Source organism: Ascidiella aspersa, chromosome 1, assembly GCF_963924565.1.
Source record: "Ascidiella aspersa chromosome 1, kaAscAspe10.2, whole genome shotgun sequence".
Taxonomy (NCBI): domain Eukaryota; kingdom Metazoa; phylum Chordata; class Ascidiacea; order Phlebobranchia; family Ascidiidae; genus Ascidiella; species Ascidiella aspersa.
In genome coordinates, this window is record NC_139447.1 from 11,448,159 (window position 1) to 11,464,136 (window position 15,978).

General features: G+C 39.0%; 2 protein-coding genes across 2 annotated transcripts in view; both read right to left on the reverse strand.

The window, feature by feature from the left end:
- Positions 1–856: 856 nt before the first annotated feature.
- Positions 857–4,182, reverse strand: LOC146167500 (adhesion G protein-coupled receptor E3-like). Its single transcript, XM_083389206.1, has 3 exons — positions 4,047–4,182; positions 2,311–3,743; positions 857–1,760 (listed from the first exon to the last, which is right to left on the reverse strand). The coding sequence occupies exons 1-3, from the start codon at positions 4,126–4,128 to the stop codon at positions 1,518–1,520; spliced, it is 1,758 nt and encodes a 585-aa protein (XP_083245332.1). The 5' UTR covers positions 4,129–4,182; the 3' UTR covers positions 857–1,517.
- Positions 4,183–6,099: 1,917 nt separating this feature from the next.
- The window catches only part of LOC146167501 (neurofibromin-like), a 47,829-nt gene continuing 37,950 nt past the window's right edge, over positions 6,100–15,978 (reverse strand). The window contains exons 54-64 of the mRNA XM_083391304.1: positions 15,247–15,373; positions 14,395–14,526; positions 13,708–13,909; positions 13,248–13,336; positions 12,583–12,653; positions 11,389–11,538; positions 10,837–10,958; positions 10,071–10,216; positions 9,653–9,699; positions 8,884–9,043; positions 6,100–7,808 (exon numbers count right to left, since the gene is read on the reverse strand). Of these exons, the coding sequence (XP_083247430.1) occupies positions 7,633–7,808; positions 8,884–9,043; positions 9,653–9,699; positions 10,071–10,216; positions 10,837–10,958; positions 11,389–11,538; positions 12,583–12,653; positions 13,248–13,336; positions 13,708–13,909; positions 14,395–14,526; positions 15,247–15,373 (1,422 nt within the window). The 3' untranslated portion in view covers positions 6,100–7,632. The remainder of the gene's footprint in view (positions 7,809–8,883; positions 9,044–9,652; positions 9,700–10,070; positions 10,217–10,836; positions 10,959–11,388; positions 11,539–12,582; positions 12,654–13,247; positions 13,337–13,707; positions 13,910–14,394; positions 14,527–15,246; positions 15,374–15,978) is intronic.

The window sequence follows — 15,978 nt, forward strand, 5'->3', positions numbered from 1 at the left end:
TTAACATCTTATATAAAATTGTAATATATTTGGCGGACCGGCGGTTGAGAACCACTGGTCTAAATGCGTCTACAATTGTATGACAATAGGCTTAAATCTACCAGGTTATTTTAAGGGCAACGTGTTAATTTTGTAATTTAAAGGTGCTCCATAGATAGCCAACCTACAATGAGGAATTTGTAAACTCAAACTGTTGATTGATTTCGATTGCTCATGTGTGTCATCGTGAATAATGTGAGAACCACTAATTAGACCAAAAAATGTAATTTAAATAGGTCAGTTATTGTCCCGTTTTCATTCCTAATAAGGATATGTGAAACAGAAAAAGATAGTTGAAAAAACACTGGCCTAGCCCATGAGGCAAATAAATATTGACATGCCTATATTTTACATGATAGGAAGTTATCTGTGGCCAACATAACATCCCTAACGTATATACAAAAATATTCTAAACACATTTCCAATGTAAATTTTTTTTTACTGTATTTATGAAATTCCTCCCCTGAACTCATAAAATTCCTTCCTAGGGAGGAATTCCTCCCCGGTTGGGAACCACTGCGTTATACGATTAGTCAAGATCCAAATCGATCTGGATAATTATATTGACTTTAAATTGCCCTCATAATGGCTTGACATTGGTAACTGCTGATGGCTGGGACTTGTTTTTTGTCAAATAACTTCGACTGTTTTTTTATCAAACGAATTATTGCTGTGAATTTCGTCATTTCATAATAACTTTTTCACTGCTAAATTGATCCAGGTGTATTAATGAATTAGACAATTTTATTTGGAGTATTTATTAACAGGCAATTGTACAGGTAACGATTTTTACGTTAAGGTATTTTGTAGAGAGTTCGTTTGCAACACTTTACTTTCATTACACCTTTCAAGTAAACTTGGTAAACTAGTAAAGGAAGAGATCAGTAAACAAAACAGCAACAATCCCTAAAAACTTTCTTATTTACCTTGCGTTAGTTATTAAGGTCGTTTTATATCCAACGATTTTTGTCGGCTTTTTATGTTTTTGGTTTTAACTTAATGAAAATAAAAAATACTAAAAACTTTTTAGTAAAAAGTACTAATTTTAAACAATTCAGACAACATAAGTACCACAAAAAGTGACATGCAATATTAATGGAGTACGCCTTGCAACTTTTTGTTACTAGTGCGCAAATATAACGGTATATTGATGTAACTATATCTATAAGCTATTGGGTTTACATTTGTCAACTGCAAACGTACGAAATAGAAGTATACAGTAGGCCTATTCAGTGTTGGGCCAACCTTATAAGAAATCTATTTTTGAAACAAACGAGTGAAATAAAGTTGCACGAAAATTGATCTCATCGGCCCATCGCCGCCTGAAATAGGCCTTCTATTTTAAGAAATCACGTGTCCAACACAACATTCACCAGTAATGCTCACGGCCAAAAGCCTACAAGGAAAATAATAACAGAAGTTCTTCTCGAGACCAACTAACCATTTCATACGACGAAACAAAATGTTCACAAAAGCGCTCAGGAAAATTCCAGGGTCCTGGAAAAATCCATGCCGACCTTGGTGAGTCTCCGTCGCGCCGTGGAGCGCACCTGGTGGTTCTTGAAGACGACCACGATGGAAAAGAGCAGGCCCTGGAGGCCGTTGATGGTCACGTGCAGCGCAACAAAGAAGAGCTCGGCTCCCGGGATGTTGACAAGCAGAGCAAGGAGCCAGGGGACCCCCAGGATGGGGAGCAAGATGAGCATCGCGTGTGCGGTGACCTAGATGTGAAAGATTGGATAATGGAAGACTATAGGAGACAATATTTGGTATTATATTCATAAGCAATATTTTTGTTTGACTAGTAGAATCACATTTAGAGTCGTTTTGCAATCGTGGGCCATTTTTCAGGTTTGGTGTTGTAGCTTAGACCACAAAAACAAAATTAATTAATTACAGGATAGGTGGCAATCTACATACGCCAAAACTAAAGTTTGCTACAGTGCAAAATCGTTTATATTAATCTTTATTTTAGGGCTGAGTTGGCATCCGCGATTAAAATACCTTGCTGGACAAATGAGGTTATGCCCTTTGTCAAAAGTTTAAACGGGTTTAAATTTGACCTTAATATAAGAAACATGCCGTTCAATCGTAAGGGCAAACAAAACGCAGGTTGGTGGATGTTAATTGAAAAAACAAATACGAGTGCGAATGCGAATGTATAGTCATGCAAACCAAAGCAAATTAACTACCGATACGGTAAGTGTAGAAAAACAGTAACACGCAGCGTATAGCTTTATTTGAAATGCACTTGAGCGTCCGATAACTAACCTGGAGGTTTGAGCCCTTGTCCAGCGTGTTCCTTCGCTTCGGCTTGAGATCGCTTGGCACGAGTTTGCGCGTGTCGCGGTTCAGTTTGCGCACCTTCCACATCAGAACGGCCACAATGGCGGCGTTGGTGGAGAAGATAAGTCCGAGCGGGATGGCAAGCAGAAGGACCTGGGTGGCGGCCAACCAGCATGAGCTGTACACGAACGGCGGCGATAAGCCTGGCTCGAGTGCCACTTTGGCCATGTAATTGTTGGACAGGAAGCCGCCGAGCGCACAAGCTGAGACGTACACCATCGGGAATATCCAGCCGCTTAGAATCAGCTTGCGACTGTGCGCGTCCGGGTCGAACTTAAGCGAATTGCGGCGCGTCTTCAGGAAGAGCATCACGCCCTCGTTGAGCATCCACATGGCGGCGGCGAGAGTGAAAAGGTGCGCCGCAACCGCTGTAAAGCTACACAGGCCCTCCAGGCGCGCGGTAAGGGCAAGAGAAGCCAAGAGGAAGGCGCCGTGAAGGAGTAGCAGCGAGAGCGACATGCCGAACTGGGTGAGGAAGCGGCCCACAGGTATGTGGCGTCGGATTAGCACCAGCATTGCGGTGGTGCAGAGCAGCGACACGACAGAAATCACTTCGGCCACGTTCGCGGTCACGCTGAGGCCAGGTGGCACCTGAAAGCTACGCACCGAGAGCACGACCGCAAACGACGAGGTGTGGTTACAGCGGCAGGTTTGCAGGCCGCCCGAGAACGCGACCGGCGAGCATCCAAAGGTTGACCAGCGCGACAAGCTGCCGTCGTAGTAGGTGCACGAAATTGCTGTGCTGCTGTACACTACAGTTCGTCCTTGTTCGTTCAGGCTGTCGATCAGCGGCTCGCCGGACCGCCTGACGCTGTAAGTGATCGGTATAGAAACCTTGCGAAGGCGGTTGAAACCGGACGAAACCGGATTAAAGGCGGACACCGAGATAATGTTGGACGCCAGAATTTGACTTATGGCGTCATTTCCAGGGGTCTGGGTTATTTTCGTTTTTTGCTCTACACTCGCGACGATAAGGACGGCCGACTTGCCGTTACTTGTTAGGTTGCGCAGCGTGGAAGGCAAAATCTCCACGTTTTCAGCCACCGTCTTCTCATCTCCTTTGTTTTTATTTGAATCAAAGGCAACCGTGGTGGAATGGTTGAACACTTGGTCGGGTTGAAACTTCAAATAGCGTAGCACGACGTTTTTGTTTCGTTCGACTGAGCCCGATTCCTTTCCTGAACGGTACAATTCCTCCGCCCAGAATGTCACGTTGCGCTCCAAAAAGACAGCATCAACTGACGAGTCCAGGGTGAAGTTGAACAACTTGTCTTCAGGTTCGACACTTACAGCCATAGCTGACGAGTTTGAAGTTTGGTTTAAATCACATAGCGGACTATCCGTTGGTATAGGTTCACCTAACAAAAAGGTTTTTATTATAGGTTTGCTAAAAAGTGCTTTTCGTCCAGTAATAATAGTTGGTCATAATATTGTACTGTCAGGGTCCTAAAGCTTTGTGTCTCACTTAAAAAATTATCACCTTGAACTTTTGACAAATACTTTAGCTTGTATAGTACGTCAATAGATTTGTTAGGAATATGACAATTCTAGACAGTCGTTTAAGGTAGGGGTAATCTTTTAGGTCTGTAAAGAAATGGGCAAAATGGAATAAAACTATTTAGCAAGTTAAACGGCTATAATCACCAAGTTGCTTAACTTACCGTTATTATCAGTGCAGTTCAAAGAGGCGCAGGCGTTCAGCATACAGAATAAGGTAAACAAAATTAGGCGAAACGATTCCATCTTCCCAATAAATCTCTTCAGAGTATTTATCTATCTAACAGCAAGCCTTTTGGTAGTGTTCTGTGTCAGCAAGCGCGTCAGAGCACTTTTTCTGCCGTTGTATCTTTGCGAATATGAGTATCAATCGAGAGTCGGTTTCCTGCGATAGAAACAGAAATCATTGAGTTCGCAGGACTTTTGCATGTGATTTACATTTGTACATTCGAACGGCTGTATCGCAAGGCTATGCTGGATGTATAACGCGACGTCCAAGTGGTTGGCCTGTCTAAACTCCTCACCAGTGTGATTATTTGCTGTATCGAAAGTCTAAAACAAAACCCAGGAGATAATCTATGCATTACTGCTTCGTGCAATTAAATTGACGTTTTATGGAAACTTCAGCCAATATTTGCTTTCCGGTTTCAGCTCTTGAAAGCGTGAAGCTGATTTTAAAATAAGTTAAACAAAGCGCCCTGTTTTAATAGCTTGAGATTACAAGACTGGATCCCTACCGGGGTGCCAAGGCACTCTGGGGCGTATTTTCAAATGTTTAAGGGTGCAGTTAAATATTTGAACTTCTTGAAAAACCTAAGTTTTTTCCAATGGGCAAGTGTTTCTTTATATATTACTTTCCTTTTTCTGACTCACTAACACTGCAGCCTAAATTGCAGTCACTGCTTTATTTCTTCAAAGACGTTAGATCAACAGTCCAAGCAGAGCTGTATTAGCCAACAACTACTAGGAATTTCAGGGCCTTTTTATGGTCATTATTCTTGTTCTCAACGTCATATCAAAGTTTCCGCTGAAACGAACGGCACGACTATACCTGACATACACAGCCATTGTAGGGACAATTTTTTTGCAAGAGTTTTTACGTATTGCGCGACATAGAATTGAATGGTGTATTTTGAACTACCAGAAAAAATTAGATTCGGCATTAACCGTCAGCTTAATTCAAGGTACCCACTACCTTTCAAAGTTTGGTATTACGAACCTTGTAACAAGTCGGCTACGTGAGATGCGTGATAGGCAAATTTCTGGCGGACATTCGTAAGCACACGACGTGCCAGCAGCTATGATAAAACAATAAACTCTCATTGGCTCACAGGATATCACGATTAAATTCTACACCACTGCCGCACGTCTAAGCTTCTTGTGATACAAGTCAGGTGGGGAAAAAGGTGTTCAGCTTAGGAAGCAAAAGGGAGGGGTAAATTACGGCGGCTAAAGTTAAAAATGCGATATATTTTATAGGCCAACTGTTCTAAGCATGTAAATTTCCAGCAATTTGGGCAAAACAACGGAGAAGGTTGCCCGGAATGGACACGTTTTTTAAATGATATAGTTCTAAATTATAACATTGATTTCGAATAATACCATGCTACTTGATACCTCTGCCATAAACGCTTGTTCACCACTTACAAATTGGACGCTATCAATTTTTTTTGATTAAACCTACTTGTAAAAAACGTTGTGTACCATCTTTAAAAAGCAAAAGTTAAAACGATGGAACAGCATTATTCGCAAGATATTTTAAATTGTTCAATGACTATAAAACTTTAACCTTAACTTCTAATACAAGTAACTTTAAAACTAGCCAATTTAAAACAATTCTACAGAATCTAACAAATAATTTGTTGTGATAAATGAAAAAAATAGTAAATTAACGGGTCAAGGGCTAAGTTATGTTGTTAAGTCATATCTAAAGAGTGACACTCATGGTACATTGTCGAGTGCTTTAAAACTTAATTCCTGCTTTAGTTGTGAGTCTTGTCGCAGGTTAGATTTTTTTTATAGCTTTGCCTTGCTTTGGCGACAATCCTTAACTAGGCAACTGTTTTGATAATCGCCTTGACGAAGGCATCCGATAATTATAATATTTAGAAAACAATAATACACTATACCTTAAAAAAACACGTATTTTAAATATATTTCACTTTCACCGAGCGGTCATAACTGTAGAAATCAGACAAGTTTACAACTTGAGACTTTTTTGTGCGCAACATGTATACGTTACGTTATAGGCATACGGCGAGCAACGCCGAATGCAAATAATAGAGTTTTACGACACTCTGGCAAACGTCAAAATTAATCGGCAATTTCAGAAGCGCTCGTTTGACAACAAGGTAAGGTTTAGCAGCGAGACATGTGCAATTGTGATTATAGACGTGGCAGTATGCTATGCTGTTTACAAAACACTTTTGTTTTTACGACCGTAAATAAAAACCCTTAATAAGCGGTTTATTTCTACTTGAGGGTTGTAGTAGCTGATTAAAATTATTTGGTATAATTAAGACAGCTAGTCCAGTCTTCACAGGTTTACCCAAAGATAAGGTAAATTACACAAAGAAGAAGGTCAATATACAAACAACACGAAAGGAGTTGTCAGATAAAGAATTAACTCAGTTAAAGAAACGGTGAATGTACAAAAATGGAATAAAAGAAGTTGTACTATCGTGAAATCGGGTTTGGTACGGTTTGGCGACTGTGTACCATTCAGGTGCAGAATAAAAGCCTAAAAACAGCACAAAAACAACGCTAACAAGCAAAATCTCGCTACCAATCCGACGTACTATTATAAGATGTAAGTATGCGCGGCATGCGGACAACACTGAATTACGGAAAACATGGAATAGTGACAGAGGGAGACTGGCGTGTTTTGAAGCAGATTGTTAATTGCGGTGAACAGCATAGGCAAAGCGTGGCAACGTAATATGCAAACATCGTTTAGTCTTCGTGCAATATACTGCGAATTACAAGCAATGAAATAAAGCCAACTGAGTATTTATAAGAAACAAAAAAAAAAACAGAAATAACAATAATTATATCGCACAGAAAGTCCGGAAGGCGCAAGTATCAAACTTGGTAGTTGAAAAAATAATACAAAAGCTAAAATATGACAACGTGCTCTCTTTCGTAACAAAGAAAAAAATCTTTTTTGTGAAAAGATTTAAATTCTTTTAATCCTTTTACAAAGGAATGGCGACAATATTCAACGTATTTTATCAACCTATCTTAGAAACTTAACAAAGTTCACAGGAATTTGCAATCACCATGTGCCTTGGGCGGCAGTGACGATAAGATGACGTCATGATTGTTACGTAAAATTGCGAATGCAAAACTATTTGACGTGATTATGTAAACGGATAAGTCAATGTAAAACAATCAAAGTATTTTAAAAGCAACTTAAAAAGTCCCTTAAAACCATGGTTATTGTTTCAGTGGAAAAAAATATGACAAGTGTATTTATATTTATCCTTGATGACCTGACATCAATTACTTATATACACCCTACAAAGCTCAACTACACCTTTATTAACGTCTGCCGAAACAGCAGGTCTATTCCAGCGAGAACATCTAAACCTCTTTGGACACTGAGCTTCTAACTCATACCTTGAATAGCACGACTATTGGTAAAAAAATGGCACGTTGCCAAACAAAAAGAATAATGTATAGGTATGGCAAATAAGGCAAAATAAAAATAACAAACGGTCTTTTTAGAATAAACAATGCGCGAAGTTATTTTCAACCTGGCAACTTTATTGTGAGTTTTGGGCCCTTGTTTCGGAAGCTTCCCGGCTTTGCCGTCTTCGCAACTTCGGCACTCGGTCGAGCGTCCATGACGTCATCATTGTCGTTAACTTCTTCTTTGTCATCTTCATCTTCATCGTCGTCGTCGTCCAAGTCGGAAAGCTCAAACTCTGGAAAATAAATTGTTAAGATTAACAGTGAGCTTGCAAAACCAAAACCGCATTTTTATGTAAGTGCTTTATGACCGATTTAATTGTGTGATCATTCTATGACTTGCGGTCAAAGGTCACTGAGCACATGGTGCCTTGACATTGTAGTTATCCTTGGTGTTACTACCTTGTAGCGGTAGGAGCTCATATTCTTAGTTACTTGTAAGTGTTTAGCAATGATGTTCAACTTACTGATTCTGTTTCTGTTTTATTAACATTGTTTTGTATTGATTCCATTTGAATAAGAAACCACTTGTTTAAGCCTTTGAGTGTTTTAATAAATTCCTGTACGTGTACGCTGATGAAGACTTCAGTATCGGATCGGATCCATTAGTTTTCAGAAATGATTGAAAATAAACCGGGAAAGTGAAGAGTTGTGAACTGGTGGGGTTTAACGTTAAGATAAAATGTTTAAATTACAAATATGATCCCACCGCTTCAGTAGCACATGTGACAATAAGGCAGCTCTAAAGGCCCGTTTACACTACAGCTGCGCTGAGCCGGGTGTAGTACAGCTGAACTAATCTGGGCGTGAAATTGCGTTTGTATACTATAGATGCGTAAAACTAAAAATTCACTTTCACGCTTCGATGGCAGTCGTGCAATGCGTGAAAATCGCCCCAAAGCGTCACTTTTGGCGAGCTGCACGGGGCTTGAATTTGGCAAAGCGTGAAACGCTCGCCACAATAGAAATTAAATGCAAATTACGCCCAGCGCAGCTCAGTGCAGCTGTCGTGTAAACGGGCCTCAAGGCATTAAATGAGCTGTCGCGCTCCTACTGTGTAAGTGTCAAATTGTTGGCTAAGTGCAAGGCGATGAATAAGCCGGCGAATAAAATTGTATAAACGTAGAATCTTACAAATTTCAACGACGACGTTTACCTTTACTGCCTAAAGCTGTAGGTATTCAGGCCTAATCAAGACGTTAAACATTAAGCTGAGCCGAAAACATGTTTACGGGTTTGGTCATTCTACAACTTATCATCGAACAAACACAGACGAAACACTAAAACTACAACGCGTGTTTAAAAGGTCACCTTCAGACTCGGGAAGGTCGTCGGCGGAGGCGGCAGAGAGCGCGCTGTTGAGCGATTGGCGGCTGGCCACCGGTGTCAGGTCGGGGACATCCCCCATGTGATGGAGGACAATGCTGTCGATGAGATTGACGACGTCAGAGGCGTGCTCCAGGCTGGCGACCTGGATATGCATATTGCATATAGTTAGATTTTTTAAGATTATCGTAGATAACAAAAACATTGGAGCATAATGGTTGGAGGTTGTAGTAAGACGTAATAAGAATATCAAATCCCACACATGTAGGTATCATTTTTAACGTTTCGAATAACTCTATTTATTTCAACATCATGATCATGATCATGATGTTACCTACTTCTGTATGGGTTTTGATATTCTTATTACAACAAAAACACATGTTCTCAATATATATTTTTTTAAAGGGGGAGGGGTTATCAATTTGGCCAAACTACCTGTATATTATTATTTTTATTTTACGTTCACTTATACTATAACGGTATAACATTAATAACGCTGTTTGGGGTGCAGTTATTTAGTTGTATTATAATCATCACAATACAACAACACAACACTTTTAACTAAATGGGAATTATAAAAATAGCGTGAGTATACATTTATCCAATTTAGATTCCGTTACAATCCCATACGATAAGCTGAACTTCGAGAACATTAAAGTCCACACAATCAAACCACATAACTCGGCATTATAGATACGAAAACTCATGTAAAGTATACGAATGAACACATCGGTTTTAAAAAGCTCCGAGTTACCTGAGCAAAGGGTCCCGCAAATCTCCACATGCCGCCGAAGCCAATTTCTGTCGACAAAAATATATATTTAGTAACAAAGAGAGGCGGTGTAATCTTTTTACAATTAACCATTTTATTATATTAAAGCTTGAAATTCCTGTATGTTATCAGGGATTCAAAACCCAATATAGAAAAAAGAACTCTTACCAGTAAAAAACTAATTACTTATTACCAAAATCTTAACTGCTTAAACATAAATGATTCAGCAATACCTAACAATTGTGGCTAAGAGATGGTCAAGTGGCTGCTATGTTTAATCAAAACACTCCCATAATTAATTGACCTAATATGGCATATGTTGAAATCGCCATTAAGTCAGACCGAAACGCTATAAATTCACCACGTCAGTGGGCGCATTTGATTGTTAAGATAATCTCACCCTGCAAGATAGTGAACTGCCGGTGCACCCCTTCATCGGATTGGTGCGATGCCGCGTTGTGAACAATCGTCTGCACGTGACCCAAAATGGCGGCGTCCTCACACTGATTCAGGATGCTGTTGATCTTGTGGTCCATCATGCTGTGGCTTAAGGCAGGGAGCAAAAGGGTAAAACGCTTGCTGTGGTTGTTAAACGGAATTGGTTTGAAACACAAAGATAAGTTTGCACAGTTATTTCAATAAAAAAAATTATGCAGTCACAAAGATAAACATTAAGGTGATTTTCAATTGTACAATTGTTCTTCCGGCAAATTTTATTAAAGTGCCAAACGTTTCGACCACCTATTCGGGCAATCTTCTTCTTCAGGGCAATAATTGCTTAGAAATTGATTCATTCCTGTTTGTTTTTTCTTTTATTGTTTGCCTGGTATATATATATATATTTATATTATACTTATAAGTTTTCGCCTTTAGTTGCAATTATATTTCCCTGAAGATTGCCCGAACAGGTGGTCGAAACGTTGGCACTTTAATAAAAAAATTCCGGAAGAACAATTGTACAATTAAAACAATGCCTGGCAGCAACAGCATATTCATTAAGGTAAATTTGTAGTAAATGGGCCAAAACCGTACTCTAAGGGGCGTGTGCTTTATTACCAGACGTCGAAATATTATCAAAGTATGACCAATAATAACATATGTTGTCCAATGTTATTATGCGTAGTTTGAAGTTATACAATTATTTTTTGCAGCCAATTTACGCTTACACAATGGGGAAAACATCTGGAAAAATGTGACTGGCTTCGGCAAGGTACTCGAACAGGACTTGAACGTCCGAGTTGTTGGGCGAGTGCTTGACGAGTGTGGCGAGTAGGGTGAGTAGCAGCGCCTGCAAAGGAACCAATTTAATGCAAATGTACTGAAGTTTTTTTCAATAATAAAATGTTTGTTTTTCTTTTACCCAATCCACTTGTTGCAGGAACATTTAACCTAATAACTGCAACACAATTATTTTAACATGCAAATATGTCAAAAGCAGTTACAAATTTGATTCAAATTAATCAAATACTAATAAGTAAGTAACTTTTTCGAGACTTTTTAAAACGTATCCTCTTTTGCTAGAATAAGTAGGGTTTTGCTGCAAAAAGTTAGTTGCAACTTCTTTACCTGTAACAACAAACTGCAACCTTTTGTAAGCCACAATTAAAATACATCGCGCAAAAAAGACAATTTGATTAAAATCCATGCAACTCTAATGATAAAAAAAACTTACATAAAACAGTCGCCTGATTTTATAAAGTTCTAGAAAAGTAACAAACCTGCGTGCTTTGGTCCAAAATGTCGTCGCCGAACAGCGCGTTGCAAGTCGAAACGATCGAATGCTTTCGCTGTGACGAGCGCTTCGACGATGACGTCACGTGTGACGTAGCACCTGAGCTGCTGTCGGAGTCGTGTGACGTTTCGCCGACCTGAGCCAACGAAAATGACCAACAGTTGGCGAATTTAGTGATGTATAGGCCTTTAATATTGCGCAGCAGTGCTTTGTCTAGTTCAGGGGTCGGCAACCTTTTTCTAGTCGCGGGACAAAACCAAACTGAGAAAGGTCTCTGCGGGCCGCACACAATGCTAACTAAGAATGGTGTTTTTGAAATGTTAGAACAACTGTGAATCAGGCGGGTCTTGGATATTTTTTGCACTTAAAGACGTGTTTAATTACATTTACAGAGGCAGTAAAGTGTTGCGCAAAGCGCGAAAAAAAAGCGTTTGTTTGGTTTAAAATTCGAGTTCACACGTCGTCATCCATACTACTAATGAAAAGTGTAGTAAAGCTACTTGAGGGAACGCGATGACATTTAAAGTTAATTTAGCTTTGTGTTTGTTAACCGTTTTAAGTCAAGGCGCACCTGGCGAGCGAAGCGAGCGCGATTTTTTTTGGTATACTGGTATTTCTTTTAAATTTCTTGCAAGTTTTTATTATTTCCGAAAATAAAAAATGTTAAAAAATATATGTCTAATATTTTTAAATACGTTTTCCGTTTTTGCGCGTCGCATTTGGCAGCCTTCCACGGCGCAACGGTAATTTTTTTCGCAAATTAAGTAGTAACAATAGTCAAGATAAATAATTCGTATTATAATTCGTATTGAGTTTACTTGTATGATCAAGTGTTAGAAGCTCTTGCCACGTCGACGGGAGATATATTTATCTGTAAATTATTACTTTTATTGATTCTAAAGTGCGACTTGTGAAAGGTTCGTCATTTTTAAATGACTGTCTTCCACAATGATTTTTTTCAAGAGAGCAATACGGCCATGGTCAGCATTTTACACTCGTAAAGTGGGTATTTTTTTCACGAAAATTTAATTAATTACTTAGCTGTCGCAATGCTTCTACTGAAAAAAATCTGATTTTTTTTCATCAGAATTTTACGTGTGAATTTGATCGTTTTGGCGCGTGCTGGTATTATTTGTCGTTTACCACAAACCAAGGTTGAATGACGTCATTGGGTGCGTACCTTGCGCATTTTGGTGGGGGTTGTCCCAGACTCGCGACTCTCTGGCCTTTTGCTGCGAACTCCATCGCGACCTGAAGAAAACCAGAGGCATTAAATATTGAAGAATTGGGCAAAAATGTCGCATGGCTAAGATAAGGCAGATCTCGAAAATGTTCACATGCATAACAATTGATTTATTTTTTGCTTACGAACGAACTCGAAAAAACAACAAACGAACAAGTTTAAATGGTGAGCAAATTGTCGCGCAGCTTGCAATTAGTCGAAGTCCGCCTTCCAGCAACCAAGCCGGGCATTTTTCCAGCATCCAAATCAAACGAGGTTTCTTAAACTGTTCGAGTTGTTCAGAACTTTACCAATGAATTTTACTTAACAAAGTTACAAGGCTTTTGCTTCGGGATTTAATCGGACTTACAAGAAGATGTGTCGAGGCCAAACGCATGGAGATTTTGCACTTGAACCAGTAGCAGGGTGTTGACTTAAACATTTTCGTAATGTGAACAAAAAACTTAATATGAATACACAACATTTTAAAAATCGCAAATAAAAAATTGCGATATTTTTTTACCTCAAAAATGTCACACATGACCAAATAGTTGTAGTTGTATCTTTACTCAAAACATATTTCACACGTCATAAAGTTTGAAACAAATAGGTTTCCCTCTTACCTTTATTGCGATGTTGCGCTTCGCCGATGGTTAGAAGATTCCTGCCACTGGTTGTCGCCACACCGCTCTCGGCTGCAGAATTATGACAACTAAAAAAACAACAGATTAAATTATTCTAGTTAGCTTTAATATAAAACACACGAAAACGCGGATTTTATATTTAAGACTGAAGTACTTTTAGAAGACCAAACATCTTTTCTGTTCTCAGCTCAGTAAAAAGAGGTAGCATTGGAAACTCTCAAATTTGGTAGATCAAAGAAAAAGTTTCCAAACTTTAAAAAAAAGAAGTTAAATTTAAGTTATCTGTTGGCTTACGAATAACCAAATTATGAAAGACTGATGAAAAACATTGCTTATCAATCGAATAGTGGCATTATCTCTTAACCTTAAGCCAAATCTTCGGTTATTAACATACGGTACAAAGCACCACGTGAGCCAAAGTAAACTAAAAACCCGGCACCTTTTTACGGAAGAGTGTCCGCCGCTCGATGGCGAGTCGGAGCAGTTTCCAGGTTCGTCGACCGCGGAGTGCACACTGGGTGGCGCAGTGGCGCAGCGGCCGCTGGAAACCTTGGACGATGTGGTTGAGTGGCCGTTTATCGATTCGACCTTACGTCGCGGAACGCAGTGACGTCGCGCTTCTTCGCATACAGGCAGAAGGGCTTTGAAGTAAAATAAATTACTGAATGAGCTTGTAGGCGGATAAAGGAGCTGTTTTTGCTGTGAAATAGGCTCTATTAAGCGCCATCATAAACAGTATATTGAGTTATGGTTAAAAAATTAGAAAGAAAGTTTTTAGGTTGGTTTAATTATTATTTATTTCTACAGTACAACAACAGTTATAAATATATACTAAGTTGTGCCACGAAAGTATGCACTATGCATGTTAGGAAATATCACACCCGACACCAGTGAAATTTATATCGGATCGGACAGCGTATTTTTTCTCAAAAATGTAAAAAAATATATTGTACAACCCAGGTACAGATTAATGGTTCGACTGGCGTGATAAGGCGCTAAAGAAGTCACATTTTAAAACGTTATAATGTCGTGACAACGTGGGCATATTACGGCACAACAAAACTATAGTTAAAAATGATTTGGGAATTTAATACACAGTGAAGTTGAATGTCACGTTTCATTTTACCGGCGATATACGGCGAGCTGTCAGGGTTGACCTCATATTTGTGACACGCCCTGTTGCGCGATACCAGCTCCAAGCAGAAGTCGAGCAATCGGATGAGACGTGCGACGGTCACCGGGTCGGAGTGGCGAAAACCTGAGAAAGGAAACGTTGGTGAAAACAGTGGTTCTCATCCGGGGTGCCACGGCACTTTTGGGTGCCATTTTTACCGCTCAAGGGTGCCGAGAGATATTTTAAATTATACAATTATTGTGTACGATAAAAGTGCCAAATATTAAAAAGTTTTTTTACCCTTGGTGCACAGTTGTTGTTTCAGTCTGGTTTATTGTAATATTACACTTTTCGCAAATATACACAATTTCGCAAATATAGAGCAAGGGTGCAGCGAGCTATTTATAATTTATGTAGGGTGCGAAACACTGGTTTAAACAGTATTTGGGTGAACCCACTAATAGCTAAAAACTGTATATCGATGGCTACATAAAAAATGAAAAATACCCTTCTCTCCATCAACCCAATAAACTATAGTTCTTGAATTGTTCAGCTGTTACACCTTATTAACATAACGTTTAAACCCATGTTTAAACATGAAACGCTTTTTGTTGTTGATTAATAAGGAAACGTACATTGGTGTCTCTGGATATAGCAACCTTCGTAAAAGTAAGTCAACAGTTTCCTACCGTTTTTAATAAACTTAATGTTCAAATAACAGGATTTTTGCCTATAGAAAACACCCTTTATCCAGGCAAAGTTTAATTTTCACAATCACGCTAACTTTTCTGTAACGAGCATTAGGGGGTTTGTCAGTAAGACAGCGCTCAAGTATGAAACCCCACACAAGCACGGGACACTGACCTTTAATAAGGTGTGTGACGAAGGCGAAGTGAAAACTGAACTGAAAGCTAAGGCCGACTGCGACCTCTAGCGGACGAAAATACCTTTCCATAGGCATTCGGGATTTCATAAGAGCAACGGCGAACGACTAAAAATGCAAATAAGAGGAACACATAATAAGACTGAAAAAGCAATAATACCTGAAGCAGAAAAATCTATAAAACACAGTATTAAAACCAACGACATAATAATGCCAAATATGCAGTAATATCCAGTACAGAATAAGAACTTAATCGTCTGAATAAGACATAAACCCGTCGGAATAAGTCCTAAATTCAAGGTTAATGTTTTTCTTATTTCGGTCTTATGGCTTGAGTTCGCAAATAAGCTTTCAATAGTTTTCGTTTTCGGCCGAACAGTTAAGACTCCGTAAAAAAAGTACACATCTTGCTGAGAAATTCCAGATTTACAAAATTTCAGTCACTAATATTTGATCAGAACCCGAAAATAATTATAAAAAAAAATAAAATAACTAAATAGTGTTAAACTCGCTGGTATTCACGCCTTAGTTACCGGTCTTTTTGGAGATTTTGCTTAACCTCACATGTAGTATATATATAAATCATGTTAAAATAAACTCACGTATTACTTAAAGTTATTATGTGTACATTACATGCAATCATTATTCCAGATTGATAAAATAATAATATTAGTATTACTATTTTTGTTAATATCGGGATCTAAGCCTGTTCC

Coding starts and splice junctions, on each gene's coding strand:
- LOC146167500 (XM_083389206.1), bottom strand. CDS start 4,128: ATGGAATCGTTTCGCCTAATTTTGTTTACCTTATTCTGTATGCTGAAC. Junction 3,744..4,046: donor GAACTGCACTGATAATAACG/GTAAGTTAAGCA, acceptor CCTTTTTGTTAG/GTGAACCTATACCAACGGAT. Junction 1,761..2,310: donor ACAAGGGCTCAAACCTCCAG/GTTAGTTATCGG, acceptor TTTCACATCTAG/GTCACCGCACACGCGATGCT.